This window comes from Schistocerca gregaria, chromosome 2, assembly GCF_023897955.1.
Source record: "Schistocerca gregaria isolate iqSchGreg1 chromosome 2, iqSchGreg1.2, whole genome shotgun sequence".
NCBI lineage: Eukaryota > Metazoa > Arthropoda > Insecta > Orthoptera > Acrididae > Schistocerca > Schistocerca gregaria.
The window spans coordinates 566,730,572-566,755,108 of record NC_064921.1 but is presented as its reverse complement, the minus strand read 5'-3'; the positions used below and the strand labels follow the sequence as shown (position 1 = coordinate 566,755,108).

Below are 24,537 nucleotides of genomic sequence, written 5' to 3'. Positions count from 1 at the left end.
CGGCTGCTCTCGTGACTCAAGGGAGGCTGTTCTGTCCCGTGGACGAATAGCAGATCTTGTACAACACTCTGAAATATTGCTCGTGGTGTATTCTGTGACACCGAAACGAGAATATTTTAGTACACGCTCCAGACTATATTCTTTTAGGGCTTGAGGCACATAATCTAAACACTTCCTTGGTGGCAAGTGAGGAAAGATTTCTGTTCTCCTGCTAGCGTATTGCGGCGTCGGCTGTTGCTATACTGTGCCTAGCCGGCTCTGCATCAAAGCGACTGTCGGCCATGGTTTGCTTCGCAACGCCTGTGCCTGCAGCTGGCTCTGTTGGAACTCGCTTCAGCTGTGGCGTACTTTTTGACCGAAAACGGTCGATACGCTACACCACACGCCCAACACTGCCGTCGAGGCAGAACCAGCTTTCATAGGAAAACACAATAGAGCTCCACTCTGCCCTCCATTGATCTCTCGCGTGACACCGCTGAAATAGAAATGGTGGTGGTCTGGTGTCAGTAGAACGCACGCTACATAGAGGTTGGCTCTGAACTGTCCTTGAAGTAGCCGATTTGCAACAGTTCCTTATGTCGCTGTGGTGCCAACTGCCGCTCAAATTTCTGCTGCAGATGCAGTACGATTCGCCAGAACCATATACCAAACACAATGGTCTTCCCTCTCGGTAGTGCCTTTTAAGTAAACCTGATTGCTTCCATAGTGACGCTACTAGAGGCACTATTATGCGACTGGCTCGAAATTGGAACACGAATCATCTTTCAGATGTAGAAACACGCCTACCAATTTTCCTTTATATCACATAATTCCTTCTTCATGTTTTTTTTTCACCAGTGTATGTCAATAATATTCTGTTATATGTACAGTGTGTTAAATAAGATCGTGGTCGGGTTAATCGATAGAAAAATGTATTTGACAACAAACTAAAACATAATACATACATCAGATATGATAAAATGCAATTACAGTGAATAATACGTCCATTCACCCACAGCGTCGGTAATTGCTGGTCATCTCAGAGACATGCTTGAAACCAAGTTTTCCGCGTATTCACGTGGAAGAGACCGCCAAATGCCTCGAATCTGCGTTGACTGCTGTTTCAAAGTGAAGGTTTTTGGTTGCTACTTCTTTTTGACGTAACAACATATATTTTCAATAGGACTAGCTTCAGGTGACTGTGAGAGCGAAATCAGTACCTCTGAGGACCAAATCAGTACTTGCACACCTTTTTCCAGTAACTACAAATCCTGCTACGGTGCTTTGAATCATTGCCTTCCTGCAGTATCCAATCTTGTTTGGCACTCGGCATCAAGCTCCACTCCTAAACGCGATGTGTAAGCTGCACTCCAGTATCTTCTTTTGTATCTCAGGCAAGAATTCGAAATAAATTAATACTTTATGGACATTGAATGGAGGACAAAGGTTCACTTCGTTCGGCTGTAAAAGAACTAAGACGACTTCTTTTACCATCTGTGTGTAATGGCGGCCACGGACTTACTTAACAGATTGTACGTACAGCAGGACATGTTCCGCGAAGAACATCGAATTTTATTCAAATAGAGATGCTGGGTTTTTATTTTCACTGCATAATTTCATTCTTCGCACTTCTGACCATATAGAAGAAAGCAAAGGCTTAAATAACTGGGAATCGCAATCATTATATGTAATTCAGACTTGGTATAAGCAACGTGCGAAAACGTCTTCAGCTGCTGCAGGAGTACGAACTGAGGAGTAACACGGAGGTACTAGACATGGTAAGAAGATCTGTTGTTCGGAATGTGTCGGAATAATTCTAGAGTCTTTCGAGTTATACGTTAAAAAACAGATTCGAATGAAGATCAAAGTTAATTACAGTACAGCTCTTGTAAGAAATGCGAAAATTTACAGCATTAGTTTTAATTACCATTTCGAAAATATAAAGTTCAGTAATTAAGTTTTTGGTTGCTTCCAGCTACAGTCTTGGTACACAATGCTATGTCCATGCCACCATACCATAGCCAATTGCTAGAGGAGCCAAAACAAAGTAGCGTGTTCGATAAAGTGGTAAAAGGCTGCACTATTTTGCTTTGGCTTCCACAGTGGCATGTTACGGCACTGTGGTGGATTACCAGCAGAGCAGACATACGAAATCATTGATTACGAGCGCTATATTTTGGTATGATAATTAAAACTTTATGATTTTCCCTCGTATATGTTTTTCTGTGAAATGACGTAACATGAAGAAATCACGGAGAAACAATTAAATAATTAACAATTTAGGTTTCACAGTTTCAAGCTTTCTTTGAAATTCTGTTTTGTGAGGCTACAACGAGATATAATAAGCACATGTATCTGTTGTGGCATCAGAGTAATTTTGAGCTGGAAGTGTAGTGATACTTAAAGGTTAAATAACAAGAACATACACTCTACTGGTTTTTGTTTATTTCAAACCATTTTTCGGCTTATTGGGCCATATTCAGGAACAACTGAGTAGCATCTGAAAGGGACACTAGTTCTTACGTATGGTACCCAAACATTATAAACGAAGATATAATCCACTTGCATACAGTACTATGCATCAAATTTGTTTCTTAACGATGAAATTACGCTTTACACAATGGACAGTATTAAGCATCATAAATAATTAAACGACACAATATTACAGGTTAAATGTTTACAGTGCTAAATTTAATGATATTGTGACATTGGCTGGGAAATTTATGTGGTGCAATTTATGTGGTGCAATAAACATGTTTTTAACGAATCTTCCGGGTAGATTCAAAGTTCGTGGCGGACCGAGACTCATACTCGGGACCTTTACCTTTCGCGGGAAAGCGACTGAGCTGCCCAAGTACGTCTCACGACCCCTCCTCACAGTTTAATTCCGCTAGTACTTCGTCTCCTACCTTCCAAACTTCACAGAAGTTCTCGTGCGAAACTTCCAAGACTAGCACTCCTGCAAGAAATGATGTTGTAGAGACAGGGCTTAGCTACAGCCTGGAGGACGTTTCCAGAATTAAATTTTTATTCTGCAGCGGAGTTAGCGCTGTAGGTAATTGTCGCAGTTTGTGGATACATAGGTGTTGTCTGCTTGGCTGAGTCATCTGACATCTATTAGTAAATATTTCTGACTATAGAATAAGACTGATTCAGTATATATTTTATTAGTTCAGTCTGCCTTTCGTTCAGCTGAGAGCTAAATAGAGTTCACTAACTGCTATTTCAAGGATAAGATCAAAGTGTGACCAGGCATTGTCTCGTTGTAGTGGAAATTCAGGGCGATAGTGCAACTACTTTGTAAAAATGATGGCATACTCTCCTGTGTAGCCATCAAAAGTGACTTTTCCTCATCATATTATATGTAATTATCACATATTCATTGTTTGTATTATAACCTTCAGATTAATTTCTATTACTTTAAATTTTCCAATCATCGCATGAGCAACTGTATCATAGTTTTATATATAACGGACGGCACGCATAGTGAACCTCATTGGGCGGCTGCGACAAGAGAAAGCACAAGCCGGCATAGTACAGTTTTCCCCTTGATTGTTCAGACAGTGAACCACAAAATCATCTTTCCCATCAACTAACATGGTTTTGAAATACCTTCCTGGACAGCAGTTTCATAAAAATCTTCCGATGTCCGAGCATTGGTCATCTTATTACAGGATAAACCATGACTGGTTGCAGATAATGGCCAGTTATCAAACAGTAAGTTGAAATACATCGGGCTGGAACACGCCTACGTGCCTCATTTTAATTAACAGTTACAGTTACTTAGTCGAGAGACAGATTTTTTTTTGTATTAGCACAATGGGGGTTTTGATGTTCACTTAATCTTACATGATGACTGGAAAGTTTACAACTTAGGTCTAACAGAATATTTTCCGGTAATTGCGCACTGCTTTGCATGCAGATCTTTCTAGCGTTTTTTCTAAGTCGTGATGAGGCTGTGAGCAGGTTGGCAGCGTCTAAACAATCGTGTAGTGCAGAGTGGGCGGTGACAGTGTCACCGGTTCGTGGGTGGTCCAGCCTCCCCCATTCCAATGCTGATTTATTATCCTCCCCTCCCTATTCTTAAACGTGTCGTAAAAAGGAGTTTAAGTGCGTAATGTTGCTGTTTTGGTGAACGGGAGAAATACTTTCATGCCTCTGAAACATCTTGTTATGTTTCAGTTTCGTAGTACAGTATCTACTTATGCGGTCACGCTCGAGCTATGCTCACTGCGATGTCGAGAGCGCCAATTCGTGTCGTGTTAACTGCTGTGTGATTACAGGTACTGTATCTCTTAAAACTTACTATAATTTTAAAAATAATAATTACTCGTCGTCTTGGTGAAAGCCATCTCCATAACGGTTGACGATGGACGTTTATAGGAATTCTATGATCTAATCTTAGTACCAAAGCAATAAGCGTTCTATACCAATAGAGATTCTTTCTCCCAGATAATACATAAGAATCTCTCCACAATAAACAAAAACAGATGAATGTAGCAAACTATAATACGTTTCACAGAGCATCAAATGTCACTACTCATAAGCATTGTCTCTGGCTAACAAGTATTCACTTCAGTGACGTGTAATTATAATCAATTAACAGTTCATTCACTTGATACACAGGTTATACGATAGCGTTATAGAATTGTGATGTTTCACTCAACAGTCCAGGCGTTTGCTGGCAGCCTGCCTCGCTGCCGCGAATGGAGCCGCATTGCCGAGTGCATGGAATGCCTCCAGATATTGTGGGTAGTTGTGCGAGGTGCGGATATAATTTTGGAACCTGCTGCAGGACAACTGCGCACACATGAGGCTTTTTTCAGAATGTCGTGGTATTGCGGACGGCGCCGGTCCGGCGACTAGAGAGGGACCTTCTGGAAAATTTTGCTAGTTGTTCGGACAATAGCGAAGAGCTTGCAGTGGACGTGGAGCGCAGTTTCGCACATTCAGGCCTGGTCCTGAGTTTCACAAATACTTGGAGGCTATCGGTCCCAATTTTTGACGCAGGAAATAGAATACTCATTGATTGGGTGATGAATTAATAACTACTCATTGTGGGGGAATTGGCATCACCTTCCATACGAGCGGCAATGCATGTTTTCTCCCTTTGGTCAGAGCCTCCAGGTTGCGGGTGTTGCACCAGCTTGTTGTAAATTTATTTAAATTGGGAATTAAGTGACTGGCTCAATAATATCCGTTCTGGAAGATAGAGCGATGTATTTGCTATGTGGTGCAGCAGCGTCCTTTTGACTCTTGTGCTGGACGCGAAGAAAAGCGTTCCTGTTGGTGAGGACGCGAAGTAAAGCAGTACTCTTCGGACGATGACCAGGGCAAGTAACGTAACGTCTATGGGGGGCGTGGCCAACACCCGCACCACAGATGCCTTCTGCAGTTGCTGAAGTTTCAGCCCATCTTTTCGCCTCTTAATCTTGGTCAGTTCTGACTGCAAAGCTAAGAGAGATGTAAGTGATTAAGCAGGAGCAGGCGCTATTTCAGAACGAGGGATCTCGTTCTACGTTTCACTCTGGAAGTCAATGGTTAACCATTTGGGTTCCTGTGTGTACTTACCTTACCCCACCATAACGATGCAATTATCACGTCCAGTGCAAAAACATGTACCCAATTTACTTGAACGACTTGATCAGTTAGTTACCAGAAGTTTCAAAAGTATTTAATTATATGGATTTTACGCTCCGACTTTTACTCGTCTCCAGCGTGTGAGAGAACTAACCATTACGTATGTTCATCTTGGGCTGTGGTTCTGTGGATTATTTTGTAATAGATGGTGGTCGATGTCGCAGATCTTCCATTTAGTATATAAAGATGAACCCCTTTGCAAGCGTTACCATATATATTATTTCTCAAGTCAACACCCCTGTTTCTCAACACATAGTAACTGTACAATGATGAACGAGCCACGTTAGAAAGGTTTTTTAACCGGCTTCTGACACTGCATATCGATTATGCGGTAAAACTTATTATTTTTGTTAAATATAAACATAAACCAGAGATTTAACTCTCACAGTCAAAACGCCTTCATGGATGGCGAGCTTACAAAGTTATTAATCACGAATAGGAGACTTCCTTTTCATGGTATGTTATTAGTTTTACCATTTTGTTTTTTGGAAGTACCTACTGACTGGATAATTCGTATACAGCACTGCGGCAGATAACCGAGACCACTGCACTAGTCCATTATCTTCGCATGTCGTGCAAGCTGACTTTTTCAAACGAATATACCTTCCGAAACGACAAACATCCTATAAAGTTCTTACATTCATTATATCCGTAAGGATTACCGAGTCAAAAACTTACACCAATGAAAAACGCTATCGTCATGTTGATAAGGAATCTGAACGCTAAACAGGGCTTAGTCAATGGTGCACGCATTTTTGCAACAATTTACGGTTAGTGCTCAGCTGATTGACACCGGGGAAACTGCCGTAATATCAGGGATAAACTTAACACTGCCTGATCCAAGCGTGTCCTATCAAATGACAGGAAGTCAGTTTCCAATTAAAATTGCCTTTACGATCAGTATAAACAAGTCACAGGGACAAACTCTTCAAAGGGAGAGGTTGTATTTACCAAATCAAGTCCTTAATCGCCGTTTCAAGAGTAACTACATCAGCCAACACCTTTGTATCCCTGAAAGCAAAAGCAAAACGAAAAGTACATGAAGATTCTATTCATACGTCAAGTGTCATTTACACCGAGGTACCGTAATAATTTGTACAGAAGTTCGTAAAAAATTATGTGCATGGAAATGCATGTATAAATGATGTGTCATAAATGCATGGTTTTTATTTCATGTAGTTCGTTCATTTTCCAAGATGCTCTTCTCTGCATTCCTACAGCTGCCCTTATCCCTGTGACTTCACCTATCCCAAATAATGTGATTATTTAAAAGCATAAAAGTGCGAAGGTTTCGCATGATTTCCTTGGTCACGATTAATTTCAGAAAGAACCACACCTATAAGTCACTTGTCAGAGCCAACGCATTTTCATTCCGTTGCGCGCAGTTTATCAAATAAATATGCGTTGTGGAGGAGCCATCTGCATATCGAGCGGGTTCATTCGATTCAGATCTATGGCACAGTATAGTCTATTAGCTTCTCCTTCGTGCATCCTCGTCCATAGCCAAAAAAAAAAAAAAAAAAAAAAAAAAAAAAAAAAAAAAAAATAGTGACGCAAGTGCGGAAAACTCTAACTGGTGATAAAACGTTCTCCTCCTGGTGTCGGAACAAATTTGCAAACTGAGCTTTCACTGATAATTAAAAAAGCAAAATTAACATGGAACATACACTCCTGGAAGTTGAAATAAGAACACCATGAAATCATTGTCCCAGGAAGGGGAAACTTTATTGACACATTCCTGGGGTCAGATACATCACATGATCACACTGACAGAACCACAGGCACATAGACACAGGCAACAGAGCATGCACAGTGTCGGCACTAGTACAGTGTATATCCACCTTTCGCAGCAATGCAGGCTGCTATTCTCCCATGGAGACGATCGTAGAGATGCTGGATGTAGTCCTGTGGAACGGCTTGCCATGCCATTTCCACCTGGCGCCTCAGTTGGACCAGCGTTCGTGCTGGACGTGCAGACCGCGTGAGACGACGCTTCATCCAGTCCCAAACATGCTAAATGGGGGACAGATCCGGAGATCTTGCTGGCCAGGGTAGTTGACTTACACCTTCTAGAGCACGTTGGGTGGCACGGGGTACATGCGGACGTGCATTGTCCTGTGGGAACAGCAAGTTCCCTTGCCGGTCTAGGAATGGTAGAACGATGGGTTCGATGACGGTTTGGATGTACCGTGCACTATTCAGTGTCCCCTCGACGATCACCAGAGGTGTACGGCCAGTGTAGGAGATCGCTCCCCACACCATGATGCCGGGTGTTGGCCCTGTGTGCCTCGGTCGTATGCAGTCCTGATTGTGGCGCTCACCTGCACGGCGCCAAACACGCATACGACCATCATTGGCACCAAGGCAAAAGCGACTCTCATCGCTGAAGACGACACGTCTCCATTCGCCCCTCCATTCACGCCTGTCGCGACACCACTGGAGGCGGGCTGCACGATGTTGGGGCGTGAGCGGAAGACGGCCTAACCGTGTGCGGGACCGTAGCCCAGCTTCATGGAGACGGTTGCGAATGGTCCTCGCCGATACCCCAGGAACAACAGTGTCCCTAATTTGCTGGGAAGTGGCGGTGCGGTCCCCTATGGCACTGCGTAGGATCCTACGGTCTTGGCGTGCATCCGTGCGTCGCTGCGGTCCGGTCCCAGGTCGACGGGCACGTGCACCTTCCGCAGACCACTGGGGACAACATCGATGTACTGTGGAGACCTCACGCCCCACGTGTTGGGCAATTCGGCGGTACGTCCACCCGGCCTCCCGCATGCCCACTATACGCCCTCGCTCAAAGTCCGTCAACTGCACATACGGTTCACGTCCACGCTGTCGCGGCATGCTACCAGTGTTAAAGACTGCGATGGAGCTCCGTAGGCCACGGCAAGCTGGCTGACACTGACGGCGGCGGTGCACAAATGCTGCGCAGCTAGCGCCATTCGACGGCCAACACCGCGGTTCCTGGTGTGTCCGCTGTGCCGTGCGTGTGATCATTGCTTGTACAGCCCTCTCGCAGTGTCCGGAGCAAGTATGGTGGGTCTGGCACACCGGTGTCAATCTGTTCTTTTTTACATTTCTAGGAGTGTATTATAAATGGACTTTCACCTTGTTTTGTTGTGAAGAATCCACTTTTTCCTCATTTCACATTATTTCTTTTTAATTCCTCTATTTTTATTATCCATTTACTCCCGTGTGTATGGTGACCCGTTCAAAGGTTGTTTGAGATATGGTCTTCTTTCAAGAGATGGAAGCGTCTTTTTACCGCTTCCCTTTATCTGGTAACCGTACAGTTACAATACCATACACACCGCTGAGCCAAAATATGATGACCACCTGCCAGCTTGTTTGCCCGTCCTTGGAAGGAAATGCATCACTGTTTCTGCGTATCAGGGATCCGACAGTTCGTTGGTAGATTTGAGGAGGTCTACGCGCAGGTTACGTAATTGGCGTAAATAACGGGTCGCTGATTTGCATATGCAGTGATGGCGACCCATATGGGTTCCACAGGTTTTAAGTTAGGCAAATTTGCTGCTGGAAGAAGACATCGCTGTCGGGGAAGACATCAAGCATGAAAGGAAGCAGGCGAATCGTAGGTGTCAGTGTGTCTTCGATTACTACCAGAGGTCATAAAACTGCTCCCACCAGTCTGCGTCCTTGGCATGCTGCACTTTTCGACCTCCTGTTCAGCCTCGATGACGGCATTTGTTCCAGCGACCTACTGTATTCACCCGAAGAGCCAGTGATCGACAGTCGAGTCTCGAACGTCCTATGCCCACTGAAATCGTAACTGACGGGGTCGTTGTGTCAACATGTGAACACGTAGGGGGGGGGGGGGGGGGGGGGGTCTGCTACGAAGCTGCATGTTCAACAGCGTACAATGAACAGCGTGCTCCGAAAAAATTGTGTGTGCACCAGCATAGTGTTCTTTTGGCTCCTGCTTTACAGAACAGACGAGCCTCCGAACCCCACGTTCTGTGAAGGGCCGTGGTTGTACAACCTTTTAGCGTCTACTAGTAGTTTCACTGTCCTTCTACCTATTTCCGTAGATGCTCATGACAGTAGCACATGAACATTCGACCATTTTCGTCGTTTTCGAAATACTCATTCGCCGAATCTGCGTAATAATAATATGCACTTGGTCAAAGTCGCTTGTCTGATTGGATTTCCCCATTTGCGGCCCATATCTTCGTTAAGGCCTGTTCCGCTTACATACTTTTGTTACCGCATCAAGTGCCCGCAGTGCTACCAGGCAGCATCGAACGTCGCAGTCTGCACTGGCCATAATGTTTTGGCTAATCAACGTACGTATCTCAGCTGGATTGTGCTGTCAGCTGTACAGATGGTTTCGGTCAGCCAAGCATTTTGTATGTTGGTTGGGGTGGACACCACATTATTTTTCCAGTAATTGTCTAGGATTACTGCATGACATCGCATCTTTACTTCCTCGATGTTAACAATATTTACAGGCGTTGTTTCTAAGATTTACTAAAATCCACGTAAATTCAAAAGTTCTGTTTGGTCTCTTGCTCTAAAATAAATTTTAAATGGCTTATGTTTCGTTACCAGTTCCTGTAAATATCTTTGCGTTTCTTACTGAGACACGACAGTTTGAAACAAAGCGAACTCTACAAAAAAGAAGTATTATTGTTTTATTTTCCTGTCTATCCTGAAACTTTAATATAAAAAGGTAGCACTACGAGAGAAGGCTATTTCTACATTTACATAGGCGTGCGACGGATTTAATCAGTGTATTCTGCTACTTTCAGTAATAAAGTTGTTCTGAATAACAGCAATGACACACACCGCCATTTACGAGAGAGGACAGTTGTTTATTTTCCGTCACAGATCTTGATAAACCTGTTCCTGGCTCCTTCTGAATAACTCGATTTTACTTTGACAGAATCCTTGGCCACGCGAAACACTATGAAACTCGACAGTGTTAATTATTATAATATGCCCTTAAACACAAATTTTGATTAGTATTGCCTTGATTTCATTAGTATTATCCAAGGAAAATAATTGCCTTCATCTGCAAATACTGCGTGCCTTTACAGTATGTTACTGTCTGTCGCGCAGCCTTATAGTGGATACTGATAACTGCTACGTAACTAAAGGAACTTTAGAGTTCTTGAATGTAGGTATTCAGATAGTTTGTGGAAATAATGGATAATAAGTAAGTTTTTAATTTCATTTTGAATTGCTTTATGTAAGAAAAGCACTTGTTGAATCACTCGCAGCTTATATTAAACTCCAGTCCTGACTCAAGAAAGGTATTCACGAAAATAACTTTTGTGCCTTGTTTTGTGCGTGGTTGGATTACAGTTTCAGTCAAAAATGATTTTTTTATCCTAAAATCCTTATGGAACAAGTGTACTGAGAAGTGGGTGTACGAATTCAAAATTCCTTAAAGAGGTTTCTGTAAGGATTGCGGTAATCGCCTTTACGGAATATTCTTACTGGTGACATCTGATGAATAAACAGTTTATTGACTTTTCATGTTGTCTACGAGACCAAAAACACTTATCAGTGGTCAACATGACACCTCGTTTCTTGACGCAAGGAAAGACGTATGACAGACTGAAATTCATTCGAAAATCGTCATGGAGGAAGCTCAATAACAAAGAAGGTAGCTTAAAAAAACCTTCGATCAACCGATACTTGAATACTGCTCGTCAGTTTAGGATCCATACCGGACAGAACTGATAGACGAAATACATACGACCCAAAATGGAGCATCGTGTTTCGTCACATGTTCCTTTAACAAAAGAAAGTATCATGGACATGTGCAACCGCCTCCAGTTGCAGACACTACAGAAGAGGCGTTGTGCATCAGTAAAGTGCTTTACTGTTGAAATTCCGAGAATGTACTCTCCTAAAAGAATCAGTCAGTCTATTGCTTCCTCCTACTATATCTCGTTTAAAGACCATGGAGGAAACTTACCAACAATCGTTCTTCCCGTGCGGCACACTCGGCTGGAATAGGAAGATGAAGAAATGACAGTGGCGTACAAAATACTCCACGCAACAAAATAAGTTGGCTTGCATAATATACACTCCTGGAAATGGAAAAAAGAACACATTGACACCGGTGTGTGAGACCCACCATACTTGCTCCGGACACTGCGAGAGGGCTGTACAAGCAATGATCACACGCACGGCACAGCGGACACACCAGGAACCGCGGTGTTGGCCGTCGAATGGCGCTAGCTGCGCAGCATTTGTGCACCGCCGCCGTCAGTGTCAGCCAGTTTGCCGAGGCATACGGAGCTCCATCGCAGTCTTTAACACTGGTAGCATGCCGCGACAGCGTGGACGTGAACCGTATGTGCAGTTGACGGACTTTGAGCGAGTGCTTATAGTGGGCATACGGGAGGCCGGGTGGACGTACCGCCGAATTGCTCGACACGTGGGGCGTGAGGTCTCCACAGTATATCGATGTTGTCGCCAGTGGTCGGCGGAAGGTGCACGTGCCCGTCGACCTGGGACCGGACCGCAGCGACGCACGGATGCACGCCAAGACCGTAGGATCCTACGCAGTGCCATAGGGGACCGCACCGCCACTTCCCAGCAAATTAGGGACACTGTTGTTCCTGGGGTATCGGCGAGGACCATTCGCAACCGTCTCCATGAAGCTGGGCTACAGTTCCGCACACGGTTAGGCCGTCTTCCGCTCACGCCCCAACATCGTGCAGCCCGCCTCCAGTGGTGTCGCGACAGGCGTGAATAGAGGGACGAATGGAGACGTGTCGTCTTCAGCGATGAGAGTCGCTTTTGCCTTGGTGCCAATGATGGTCGTATGCGTGTTTAGCGCCGTGCAGGTGAGCGCCACAATCAGGACTGCATACGACCGAGGCACACAGGGCCAACACCCGGCATCATGGTGTGGGGAGCGATCTCCTACACTGGCCGTACACCTCTGGTGATCGTCGAGGGGACACTGAATAGTGCACGGTACATCCAAACCGTCATCGAACCCATCGTTCTACCATTCCTAGACCGGCAAGGGAACTTGCTGTTCCAACAGGTCAATGCACGTCCGCATGTATCCCGTGACACCCAACGTGCTCTAGAAGATGTAAGTGAACTACCCTGGCCACCAAGATCTCCGGATCTGTCCCCCATTTAGCATGTTTGGGACTGGATGAAGCGTCGTCTCACGCGGTCTGCACGTCCAGCACGAACGCTGGTCCTACTGAGGCGCCAGGTGGAAATGCCATGGCAAGCTGTTCCACAGGACTACATCCAGCATCTCTACGATCGTCTCCATGGGAGAATAGCAGCCTGCATTGCTGCGAAAGGTGGATATACACTGTACTAGTGCCGACATTGTGCATGCTCTGTTGCCTGTGTCTATGTGCCTGTGGTTCTGTCAGTGTGATCATGTGATGTATCTGACCCCAGGAATGTGTCAATAAAGTTTCCCCTTCCTGGGACAATGAATTCACGGTGTTCTTATTTCAATTTCCAGGAGTGTAGATGTAGATAATCGACAAAGCTTTGTGGCTTATTTCAGGGAGCGTCAAGGGGATAGCCCTTCCTTTAACGTTTCTTTCTGTACACGTTCGCCTAACAACGAAACAGAGATAGCTGTTGTCATGAATTGATGGACAAACCTTTACATCACCGAGTGTTTCAGTTATTTGAAGGAATGGTTATCCCCTGGAAACAATATACAGTTTTTAAAATCGCAAATAAATTCAAAACTGTATCCTATCGACATGGTGACCTCTATAATCCATAATGAACAAAATGAATGACTTTCGTGACAGCTCCCCCCACGCAGAAAGTTGCAATAAATCTCATGTTTCAGGCAATGTACCAACTGTTCTCATTCCGAAAATGGAGGCTGGCGCCGATCTGGAACCACAACTGTTTTGTTCTATTACCACTTTCTATCAATACTCGTTAAATAGGACACTTTTGTGCTCTGAAAGGTGTACTGAAGATCCCAACAAAAACTTTTTCGTGAAACTGAATTAACTATTAATTTATCTTTACCAGAAGCGTTTTCTTTTTTGCAAAGCATTTCCTGTGTTACTGCACTCCTGAATCTCACAAGCAACCAGATTCATAGGTGCGTCTCAATAGACTAAAAGTAATTAGTTAGTGTAGACGTTGTTAATCTAATACTTAATGTAAGGGTCAGTTTATGGTTAGTCGACATATTTGTGCTGTATAACTCTCTTTCCACACCTATCTACATTTGTACCACAATCCGCTGTATTGCCAAACTAGAAACGTTGCATTGCATTCGCTGTGAGTGAAATTACCTATCTTTTTGCTGTGCTCATTTGTTTTTATGTATATCTGTTTTCGTGTAATTTTGTAAAATGAGTTGAATAGCATTGCACTCATTTCTCTAAATTTCGGAGAATTCTGTCGGTATTTTTATGTGTGATACCTTGTTGAAAGACATCGTACAGTTTCCTCTCCGTCAGTTTTTTACACTTATTTACGTTATTTAAACACTTGTGCAGGCCATTCTCAAATGCTGTAGGTGTCAAAAACTCATAATGTATCCAGTTTAAACAACAGCCAAAGTGGAAACATTACAATATCTTTCTAAAAACCGTCGTACATCAATGCACCGTAAGAATTTATCGAAATTTAGGACAATGCTTATTCACCTCGTTCTACAAAATTACACAAAACCTGATATATAAACGTAAAAAAAATAAGCACAAGAATAGAGACTTCATTTCACCTAGAAGGAATGCTTTGTAACGTTTCTTAATTTGGCATGTGATAATTGTCTGATAAAGCATTTGTGTTTAGGAATAAGTCTTCTAATAGATTTATCTGTTAGCTCTTCTTTTATTCTAAACATATTATGACTGCGAATGACATTAATGATACAAAAACAAAGACATGGAGGAGAGAGACACAAATAAACCAAAAAAAAAGGCACCCAGGAAAAGATGAATACAAACCGATTTAGAAAGTTCTGAACTACTCCAAAAAAAAAAAGTTCCTCTATAGACTACATGACAAATAATACATAAGGGTGAAAAATGAAACCATATGGTTTCATAGACCTCTGCAAGTCTCGAATATCTGTGATGTTTACATGCAGACTGAAGCGACAAATGGAAATTACTGCCGGCTGGAGTGGCCGTGTGGTTCTAGGCGCTACAGTCTGGAACCGCGCGACCGCTACGGTTGGAGGTTCGAATCCTGCCTCGGGCATGGCTGTGTGTGATGTCCTTAGGTTAGTTAGGTTTAATTAGTTCTAAGTTCTAGGCGACTGATGACCCCGGAAGTTAAGTCGCCATTTTTTTTTTGTTTGTTTGTTGATATTACTACCAAGGCCAGTATTCAAGCACGGGTCTCCTGCTTATTAGACACTTGCACTAACCACTGCACCACAAGTAGCCTCGCACAACTGCACGGATTACCCTACCAAGCCTCCCTCAATCCCAATTCCCATTCATGGCACTTGGTATTCCCTTAAACTCGAACAGAACTGCAGAGGTTTTCCAAATGTACTGGAATAACACCTCATATCGAATACATAAGGATATCGTATCCAAATCACAGGTATTTATAAACTTACTTTAGATTATTCTGGCATAAAATACACAGAAGTACTCTGAAAGCACATGCAAGAAGATGAAGCTGGGATACTACACAGTGTAAATTTAGTTCTCATCTTCGCGACTGTAAAAATATACCGTCAAATTAAAAAAAGAAAAAGAAGCTGGCTGTCTTAGGATAAACAAGGACCAAGAACTGTCAGTCATCAGGAACGCTTTCAAATACGTAATGACAAGAAAGATGTTGGAAATCATCCCTTGATTATTCTGACAGTACGCCTGACACGCAACTGTTTCATCACAGCAAATTACGTTTCATACACCGCTATCCTAGTGCCAAGATGGTAGATATCGAAATAGCTGACAGAGGGATAGTAAAACAATTAAAATCGCTCAGAAGAGGAAAGGCCGCTGGACCTGATGGGATACCAGTTCGATTTTACACAGAGTACGCGAAGTAACTTGCCCCTTCTTGCAGCGGTGTACCGTAGGTCTCTAGAAGAGCGTAGTGTTCCAAAAGATTGGAGAAGGGCACAGGTCATCCCCGTTTTATAGAGGGGACGTCGAACAGATGTACAGAACTATAGACCTATATCTCTAAAGTCGATCAGTTATAGAATTTTGGAACCATTATTATGTTCGAGTATACTGACTTTTCTGGAGACTTGAAATCTACTCTGTAGGAATCAGGATGGGTTTCGAAAAAGACGATCGTGTGAAACCCAGCTCGCGCTATTCGTGCACGATACTTAGAGGGCCATAGACACGGGTTCCCAGGTAGATGCCGCGTTTCTTGACTTCCGCAAGGCGTTTATTAGTTCCCCACAGTCGTTAAATGAACAAAGTAAGAGCATATGGACTATCAGATCAATTGTAGGGTTGGATTGAAGAGTTCCTAGATAACAGAACGGAGCATGTCATTCTCAATGGAGAGAAGTCTTCCGAAGTAAGAGCGATTTCAGGCGTGCCGCAGGGAAGTGTCGTAGGACCGTTGCTATTCACAATTTATACAAGTGTTACAAAAAGATACGGCCAAACTTTCAAGAAACATTCCTCACTCACAAATAAAGAAAAGATGTCATGTTGACATCTGTCCGGAAACGCTTAATTTCCATGTTAGAGCTCATTTTAGTTCTTCCACCTACGCTCAATGGAGCATGCTATCATGATTTCATACGGGATACTCTACCTGTGCTGCTAGAACATGTGCCTTTACAAGTACGACACAACATGTGGTTCATGAACGATGAAGCTCCTGCACATTTCAGTCGAAGTGTTCGTACGATTCTCAACAACAGATTCGGTGACCGATGGATTGGTAGAGGCGGGCCAATTCCATGGCTTCCACGGTCTCCTGACCTCAACCCTCTTGGTTTTCATTTATGGGGGCATTTGAAAACTCTTCTCTACGCAACACCAGTACCTAATATAGAGTCTCTTCGTGCTCGTATTGTGGACGCCTGTGACACAATACGCCATTCTCCAGGGCTGCATCAGCGCATCAGGGATTCCATGCCACGGGGGGTGGATGCATGTATCCTCGCTAACGGAGGACATTTTGAACATTTCCTATAACAAAGTGTTTGAAGTCACGCTGGTACGTTCTGTTGCTGTGTGTTTCCATCCCATGATTAATGTGATTTAAAGACAAGTAATAAAATGAGCTCTAAGATGCAGAGTAAAGCGTCTTCGGACACATGTCCAAATAACATATTTCCTTTCTTTGTATGTGAGGAATGTTTCCCGAAAGTTTGGCCGTACCTTTTTGTAACACCCTATATAAATTAGCTTGTGGATAACATCGGAAGTTCACTGAGGCTTTTTGCAGATGATGCTGTAATATATCGAGAGGTTGTAACAACGGAAAGTTGTACTGAAGTGCAGGAGGATCGGCAACGAATAGACGCATGGTGCAGGGTATGGTTCAAATGGCTCTGAGCACTATGGGACTTAACATCTAAGGTTATCAGTTCCCTAGAACTTAGAACTACTTAAACCTGACTAACCTAAGGACATCACACAACACCCAGCCATCACGAGGCAGAGAAAATCCCTGACCCCTCCGGGAATCGAACCCAGGAACCCGGGTGTGGGAAGCGAGAACGCTTCCGCACGACCACGAGATGCGGGCGTGCAGGGTATGGCAATTGAATCTTAATGTAGAGAAGTGTAATGTGCTGCGAATCAGTAAAAAGCCAGTTTCTTTGTCATTTAGCTACAATATAGCAGGTCAGCAACTGGAAGCAGTTAATTCCATAAATTATCTGGGAGTAGGCATTAGGAGCAATTTAAAATGGAATGACGATATAAAATTAATCGTCGGTAAAGGAGATGCCAGACTGAAATTCACTGGAAGAATCCTAAGGAAATGCAATCCGGAAACAAAGGAAGTAGGTTACAGTAGCATTGTTCGCCCACTGCTTGAATACAGCTCACCAGTGTTGGGATCGGTTCCAGTCAGGTTGATAGAAGAGATAGAGAAGATCCAACGGAGGGCAGCGCATCATTTAGTAATCGCAAAAGCGTTACGGAGATGACAGATAAACTCCGGTGGAAGACTCTGCAAGAGAGACGCTCAGTAGCTCGGTGCGGGCTTTTGTTGAAATTTCGAGAACATACCCTCACCGAGGAGCCAAGCAGTATATTTCTCCCTCCTACGTACATCTTGAGAAGAGACCACGAGGATAAAATCAGAGAGATTAGAGCCCACACAGAGGCATGCCGACCATCTTTCTTTCCACGAACAATACGAGACTGGAAAAGAAGGGAGAACCGGTAGAGGTACTCAAGGTGCCCTCCGCCACACACCGTCAGGTGGCTTGCGGAGTATGGATGTAGATGTAGATGTGATGATGATGATGAAGTAGAAGAAAATGTTCATGAATTACCATTTTGGAACAATACGCCTGAATTTAACGGCTTCAAGTGAATCATGCTTTTTCCACTTAAACACCCAAAATCAGACACTTAGACGTAAGAAAGAGACACGCTTAATCCACATCTTCATGAACTAGAAGGTTTCTTTAATAATTTAAGTTAACTTTTATCTCCGTGAAAACTGTTTAACGTTAAATAGGTAAAATGGCTCTCAGTTAGTTCATGTTTAGCTAAAATGAGTTACCTATAGTTGATTAATTACATATATTGTGCGTGATTGTAACAAATTTCAGTGGTTTCATTCTCTGTTAATATAAGACCTCGTCCAAAGGGTTTACATTAAAGCTTCATACAAAATGGCACCACTAGGACTATTTCTGGAACGACCATTTCGTTATTTGCCATTGTCATTCTAATTATAGACGTTAGAACCAAAAACCAATTCTAATGAAAAAGTAATATTGTCATGAATCCTCTTCATAATATAGAACAAGAAAATTTGGTTCTACATGGACCCATAAAAAATCAATGTGCTAAACTTAGATCTTCAATTTGCGTTATGTGTTTCTTTAACTAATACGTAACAGAATAAGTAGTGCTGTTTCTCTTCCCTTTATTACACTTACCTTGCTTACATTCGACAAACATGTTCTGCTGTAAATGGCGTTTCACGTTAAAGTAATATCCTAGAAGAGTTTTATTTCTTCACCACACTCTTTTTTTCTTCCAGCTGTTCTGCACAGGTTTAGTAGTATAACTAACTTCAGCTAATACCTTTAAGTTTTCGTATGCAGAGATTGATGCTCTCATCCCACTTGAAAACGTTCCTTCATCAGTGTTAAAAGCTCCTTACAAAGCAAACAATCGTCTGTTATGTTTGTCACATAATGAAATCACTGTAGGAGGGACTGATAAAAGAAAGGAGAACAATGATAGAAATGTGCGAACACCTTACCACTAACTAAATGATATCTCAGAATATCCCAACTGTGGGATGGACGGATTTGCCATTAACTCGCATGGTAAATGAACATATGTGAGTGAATTAGTCTCGTTTCTTTGCTCCCTCGGCGAGACTATGGATGTTCTTTTCTAGAGCTGGTCTCACATTTGGTTTGCATATATTTATTTATTTCATTTTTCAGTAATTACTATCTTTATTCTTGGACACTGTTGTTGTTTTGGTCTTCAGTACTGAGATTGGTTTGATGCAGCTCTCCATGCTACTCTATCTTGTGCAAGCTTCTTCATCTCCCAGTACCTACTGCAACCTACATCCGTCTGAATCTCCTTAGTGTATTCATCTCTTGGTCTCCCCCAATTCTATTCAATACTTCCTCATTAATTATGTGCTCTACCCATCTTATCTTGAGCATTCTTCTGTAGCACCACATTTCGAAAGCTTCTATTCTCTTCTTGTCCAAATTATCTATCGTCCATATTTCACTTCCATACACGGCTACGTTCCATACAAATACTTTTAGAAACGCCTTCCTCACACTTAAACCTACACTCTATGCTAACAAATTTCTATTCTTCAGACACGCTTTCCTTGTCATAGCTAGTATATGTTTTATATCCTCTCTACTTCGACCATCATCAGTTATTTTGCTACCCAAATACCAAAACTCCTTTACTACTTTAAGTGTCTCATTTCCTAATCTAATTCCCTCAGCATCACCAGACTTAATTCGACTATATTCCATTATCCTCGATTTGCTTTTAATGTTCATCTCATATCCTCCTTTCAAGACACTATTCATTCCGTTCAACTGCTCTTCCAAGCCCTTTGCTGTCTATGACTGAATTACAATGTCATCGGCGAACCTCATGGTTTTTATTTCTTCTCCATGGATTTTAATACCTACTCAGAATTTTTCTTTTGTTTCCTTTACTGCTTGCTCAGTATACAGATTTAATAATATTGGGGAGAGGCTACAACCCTGTCTCACTCCCTCCCCAACCACTGCTTCCCTTTCACGCTCCTCGACCCTTATAGCTGCCATATGGTTTCTGAAAAAATTGTAAGTAGCCTTTCGCACCCTGTATTTTACCCCTGCCACCTTTAGAATTTGAAAGAGAGTATCCCATCGACATTGTCAAAAGCTTTCTCCAAGTCTACAAATGCTAGGAACGTAGGTTTACTTTTCCTTAATCTTACTTCTAAGGTGAGTCGTAAGGTCAGTATTACCTCAAGTGTTCCAATACTTCTACGGAATCCAAACCGATCTTCCCCGAGGTTCGCTTCTACCAGTTTCTCCATTCGTCTGCAAATAATTCGCGTCAGTATTTTGCAGCTGTGACTTATTAAACTGATAGTTGGGTAATTTTCACATCTGTAAACACCTCCTTTCTTTGGGATTATATTCTTCTTGAAGTCTGACGGTAATTCGCCTGTCTCATACATCTTGCTCACCAGATGGTAGAGTTTTGCCAGGACTGGCCCTCCCAAGGCTGTCAGTAGTTCTAATGGAATGTTATCTACTCCGGGGACCTTGTTTCGACTCATGTCTTTCTGTGCTATGTCAAACTCTTCACGCAGTATCATATCTCCCATTTCATCGTCATCTACATCCTCTTCCATTTCCATAATATTGTCCTCAAGAACATCGCCCTTGTGTAGAGCCTCTATATACTCCTTCCATCTTTCTGTTTTCCCTCCTTTGCTTAGAACTGAGCTCTTGATATTTTTACAAGATGTTCTCTTTTCTCCAGCTGTCTCTTAATTTTCCTGTAGGCAGTATGTATCTTACCCCTAGTGAGATAGTGAGATAAGCCTCTACATCCTTACATTTGTCTTCTAGCCATCCCTGGTTAGCCATTTTGCACTTCTTGTTGATCTCATTTTGGGACTTTTGTATTCCTCTTTGCCTGCTTCATTTACTGCATTTTTTTTTATTTTCGACTTTCATCAATTAAGTTCATTATCTCTTCTGTTACCCAAGGATTTCTCCTAGCTCTCTTCTTTTTACCTACTTGATCCTCTGCTGCCTTCACTACTTCATCCCTCAAAGCTCCCATTCTTCTTATACTGACTTCTTTCCCGTATTCCTGTCAACTTTTCCCTTATACTTTCCCTGAAACTCTGTACAACCTCTGGTTTAGTCAGTTTATCGAGGTCCCATCTCCTTAAATTCCCACCTTTTTGCAGTTTCTTCAGTTTTAATCTACAGTTCTTAACCAATAGATTGTGGTCAGAGTCTACATCTGCCCCTGGAAATGTTTTACAATTTAAAATCTGATTCCTAAATCTCTGTCTTACCATTATAAATCTGATTCCTAAATCTCTGTCTTACCATTATATAATCTATCTGAAACGTTCTAGTATCTCCAGGGTTCTTCGACGTATACAACCATCTTTCATAATTCTTGAACGAAATGTTAGCTATGATTAAGTTATGCTCTGTGCAAAATTCTACCAGGCGGCTTCCTCTTGCATTTCTTAGCCCCAATCCATATTCACCTTCTACGTTTACTTCTCTTCCTTTTCCTACACTCGAATTCCAGTCACCCATGACTATTAAACTTTCGTCTCTCTTTACTATCTGAATAATTTCTTTTATCTCATCATACATTTCTTCAATTTCTTCGTTATCTGATGAGCTAGTTGGCATATAAACTTGTACTACTATAGTAGGCGTGGGCTTCGTGTCTATCTTGGGCACAATAATGCGTTCACTATGCTGTTTGTAGTAGCTTACCAGCACTCCTATTTTTCTATTCATTATTAAACCTACTCCTGCATTATCTCTCTTTGATTTTGTATTTATAACCCTGTATTCACCTGACCAAAAGTCTTGTTCCTCCTGCCACTGAACATCACTAATTCCCATTATATCTAACTTTAACCTATCCATTTCCCTTTCTAAATTTTCTAACCTACCTGCCCGATTAAGGGATCTGACAGTCCACGCTCCGACCCGTAGAACGCCAGTTTCCTTTTTCTTTATGACAACGTCCCCTTTAGTAGTCCCGGCCGGAGATCCGAATGGGGGTCTATTTTACCTCCGGAATATTTTCCTCTTGGACACTATGGCGACGGAATTATTTTCCCATTTAGGCGATTTACAATTAATTTATCAGCGAGAACAACGCATCAGTGCGTTCACCTCATCATTCCCACACATTTTCACATAGTATCGGCAACCAGATTACAAATGTAAATTGAAAACAACAGATTATTAATTCTATTATTGAAAGTAAATCGTCATCAGTTAGCGACGTGTTAGGTAGATACTGATTCAATCAAAACAACAATGCTAGGAATAGTATGACACTGCGTTACAGTTTCGACTGCGAAGTACTTAACATCTCTAGTTAACGACAAGCAATAATACCCACAAAAGCTGCAGCAAACCACCTTGAAGGCCGTAAGAGGAAAAGTTATGAGACCTTCGCCTGAAAAAACAAACGAAAAATACATAAATTAAAATGAGGCATGTAGATACATGATATTCAAAATCATCACAACAGTCTGAAATATTACATGAAAGAAAACTGTATTAACGGCGACAGTCGATAATTTCGTTGGCGTGTCTTGCATACCTGCCTATCGAAGGACTACGAATATTGACTTATCCTTTGATGTGTTCCCGACGTTTGAAAATGGCGAACGAGTCGGATCCCCATAGATCTATTGGCTTTTATCAGCTATTTGAGTACAATGAAGACGTTTATGAAGACGATTGTTACTTGGCTGACAGGGAATTTGAGAGCAAAGGGACCATGAATTAATCTAGTCAATCTTGATGCAAAAATGAAATTCTCGGAGTGATGAGATTGTGTTGTAGCTTTACTCTGAGTAGTATGCGAATTGAGTTATCCAGCTGTAACCAGTTTCCATCACATAACCCTGTTCTCCACATCTTATAATCTGACCAGAAACATAGCCTTGAAAAGTATCCCAAAATTTAGAATACAACTGGCAGCTGCAGTGTCAGTCTGTGAAAACCTCTGCGGAACTTATCTTGACATCCCTTAATGACTGGATGAACCAAATGAGTTTATGAGTGAATGTAGTTACTAAACAATAATTAATACAGCTCTTTCTCTGACATTGTGAGACGGCTAGAGAATAAGAGAGCTAGTCCTCTGGATATCCTGGCACGAACTCTGAAGGAATTATTTGTGTAAATAAATTTCGCATATTTATATTATTAAGTTAGTGGGAACTACTTACGCCAGTGTGGATAGCAACCACGCCGTCATCCTCACTATAGGCGATGCTGATGTAGGCTGTACCATCAGAGTTAACGGTGATGGTTTTACCGGTGCAGCTGCTCCCGCTCACGTTACCGGAAATGACGTCACAGTAAGTGCCAGCAGGAAGACCCGTCTGTGGATAAACTATGGCTGTAAACGTGCTCGGAACATCTGTTTGTGAATACAGAATGATAGTAATCAATTTCTCACCTGAAGCGTCCGTTTGAGGTCAGAACTCGCCTCGTTGTTGAAAGCCACAAAGCCAACGTTTCCTCTGGAGAAGGCAATCTGATAATTGCCATTGTCCCACCAGTTAGCCACAGCGCCAGCTGTGGGCATGAAGAATGCAGTGAGCATGCCATGCATACCACAGTGCAAGAATAACTACATAGTACAATGCACCTCTGCACCTCGCATTGATAATAATGGACAAAAAGCCGAAGATATTTTTATGAATTATTAAAATGAGAATTTGACAATAACTGCTGTGCCCTGTGACTCTGTGTCATTGTATCGTATATGTCGCAGTTTGGGAGCTGTTATACAAGTGTTAGTAGTGACTGAAACTAATGGATACTGATGCCCCACACACTCACATCCGACAGCATTCCTGAATCCGACCATGTTGTAGATCTGTCTCCATCGATGCTCGCAAACCCATGGTCTAGCGCAGGAGTCATCCGCATTGATAGTAGGTGATATAATGGCCTGGTTGCTGTCCTGTGGTGGACCATCGTCAGAGGTGCTGAATACGTAGCTAGACATCACTCGTGGAAATCCGTAAGGCCAAGCCAACATGAATGCGCTCGCCATCTGCAAACAAATTCAGTGGTTAACGACGGACACTAAGGTATGCCTGAACTGTAAAAAAGTTAATCGTTTGGTTTTCGCAACAGTTGGACTGAAATAAACCGGTGTGAACTATGGGTCGTTTTCCCAGTACTTTATAGAAAATAAAACATTAAAGACCGTCTTGTGCAGTGTAGAAATATTAAATTACGCCTTACAAAGGCTAAAGCGCGTATTCTGAAGACTCGCCATTTATAGCATCGTAGTTTCCATCTCATCAAATGTTGGTAGCATTGACTCAGTGCCTGTACCAGTGAACTATGTTGTAAATATGGTTTATATTCAAAGAAATAGTATCGACAGCAACTAAGGAACAAATACCAAATAAATTAATAAGAGATGACACTGAACCCTCTTGGTATTCAAAACAGGTCAGAACACTATTGCAGAAGCACCATGGAAGCGTGAGAAATATGAAAGAACGCAATACCTCCTACATTGGCGAAATTTTACG

General features: G+C 42.4%; 1 protein-coding gene across 1 annotated transcript in view; it reads right to left on the bottom strand.

The window, feature by feature from the left end:
* Nucleotides 1-22,087: 22,087 nt before the first annotated feature.
* Nucleotides 22,088-24,537, bottom strand: part of LOC126332617 (alpha-amylase 2-like) — a 30,969-nt gene continuing 28,519 nt past the window's right edge. Inside the window, exons 8-11 of the mRNA XM_049996622.1 lie at nucleotides 23,831-24,047; nucleotides 23,445-23,563; nucleotides 23,212-23,367; nucleotides 22,088-22,430 (exon numbers count right to left, since the gene is read on the bottom strand). Of these exons, the coding sequence (XP_049852579.1) occupies nucleotides 22,416-22,430; nucleotides 23,212-23,367; nucleotides 23,445-23,563; nucleotides 23,831-24,047 (507 nt within the window). The 3' untranslated portion in view covers nucleotides 22,088-22,415. The remainder of the gene's footprint in view (nucleotides 22,431-23,211; nucleotides 23,368-23,444; nucleotides 23,564-23,830; nucleotides 24,048-24,537) is intronic.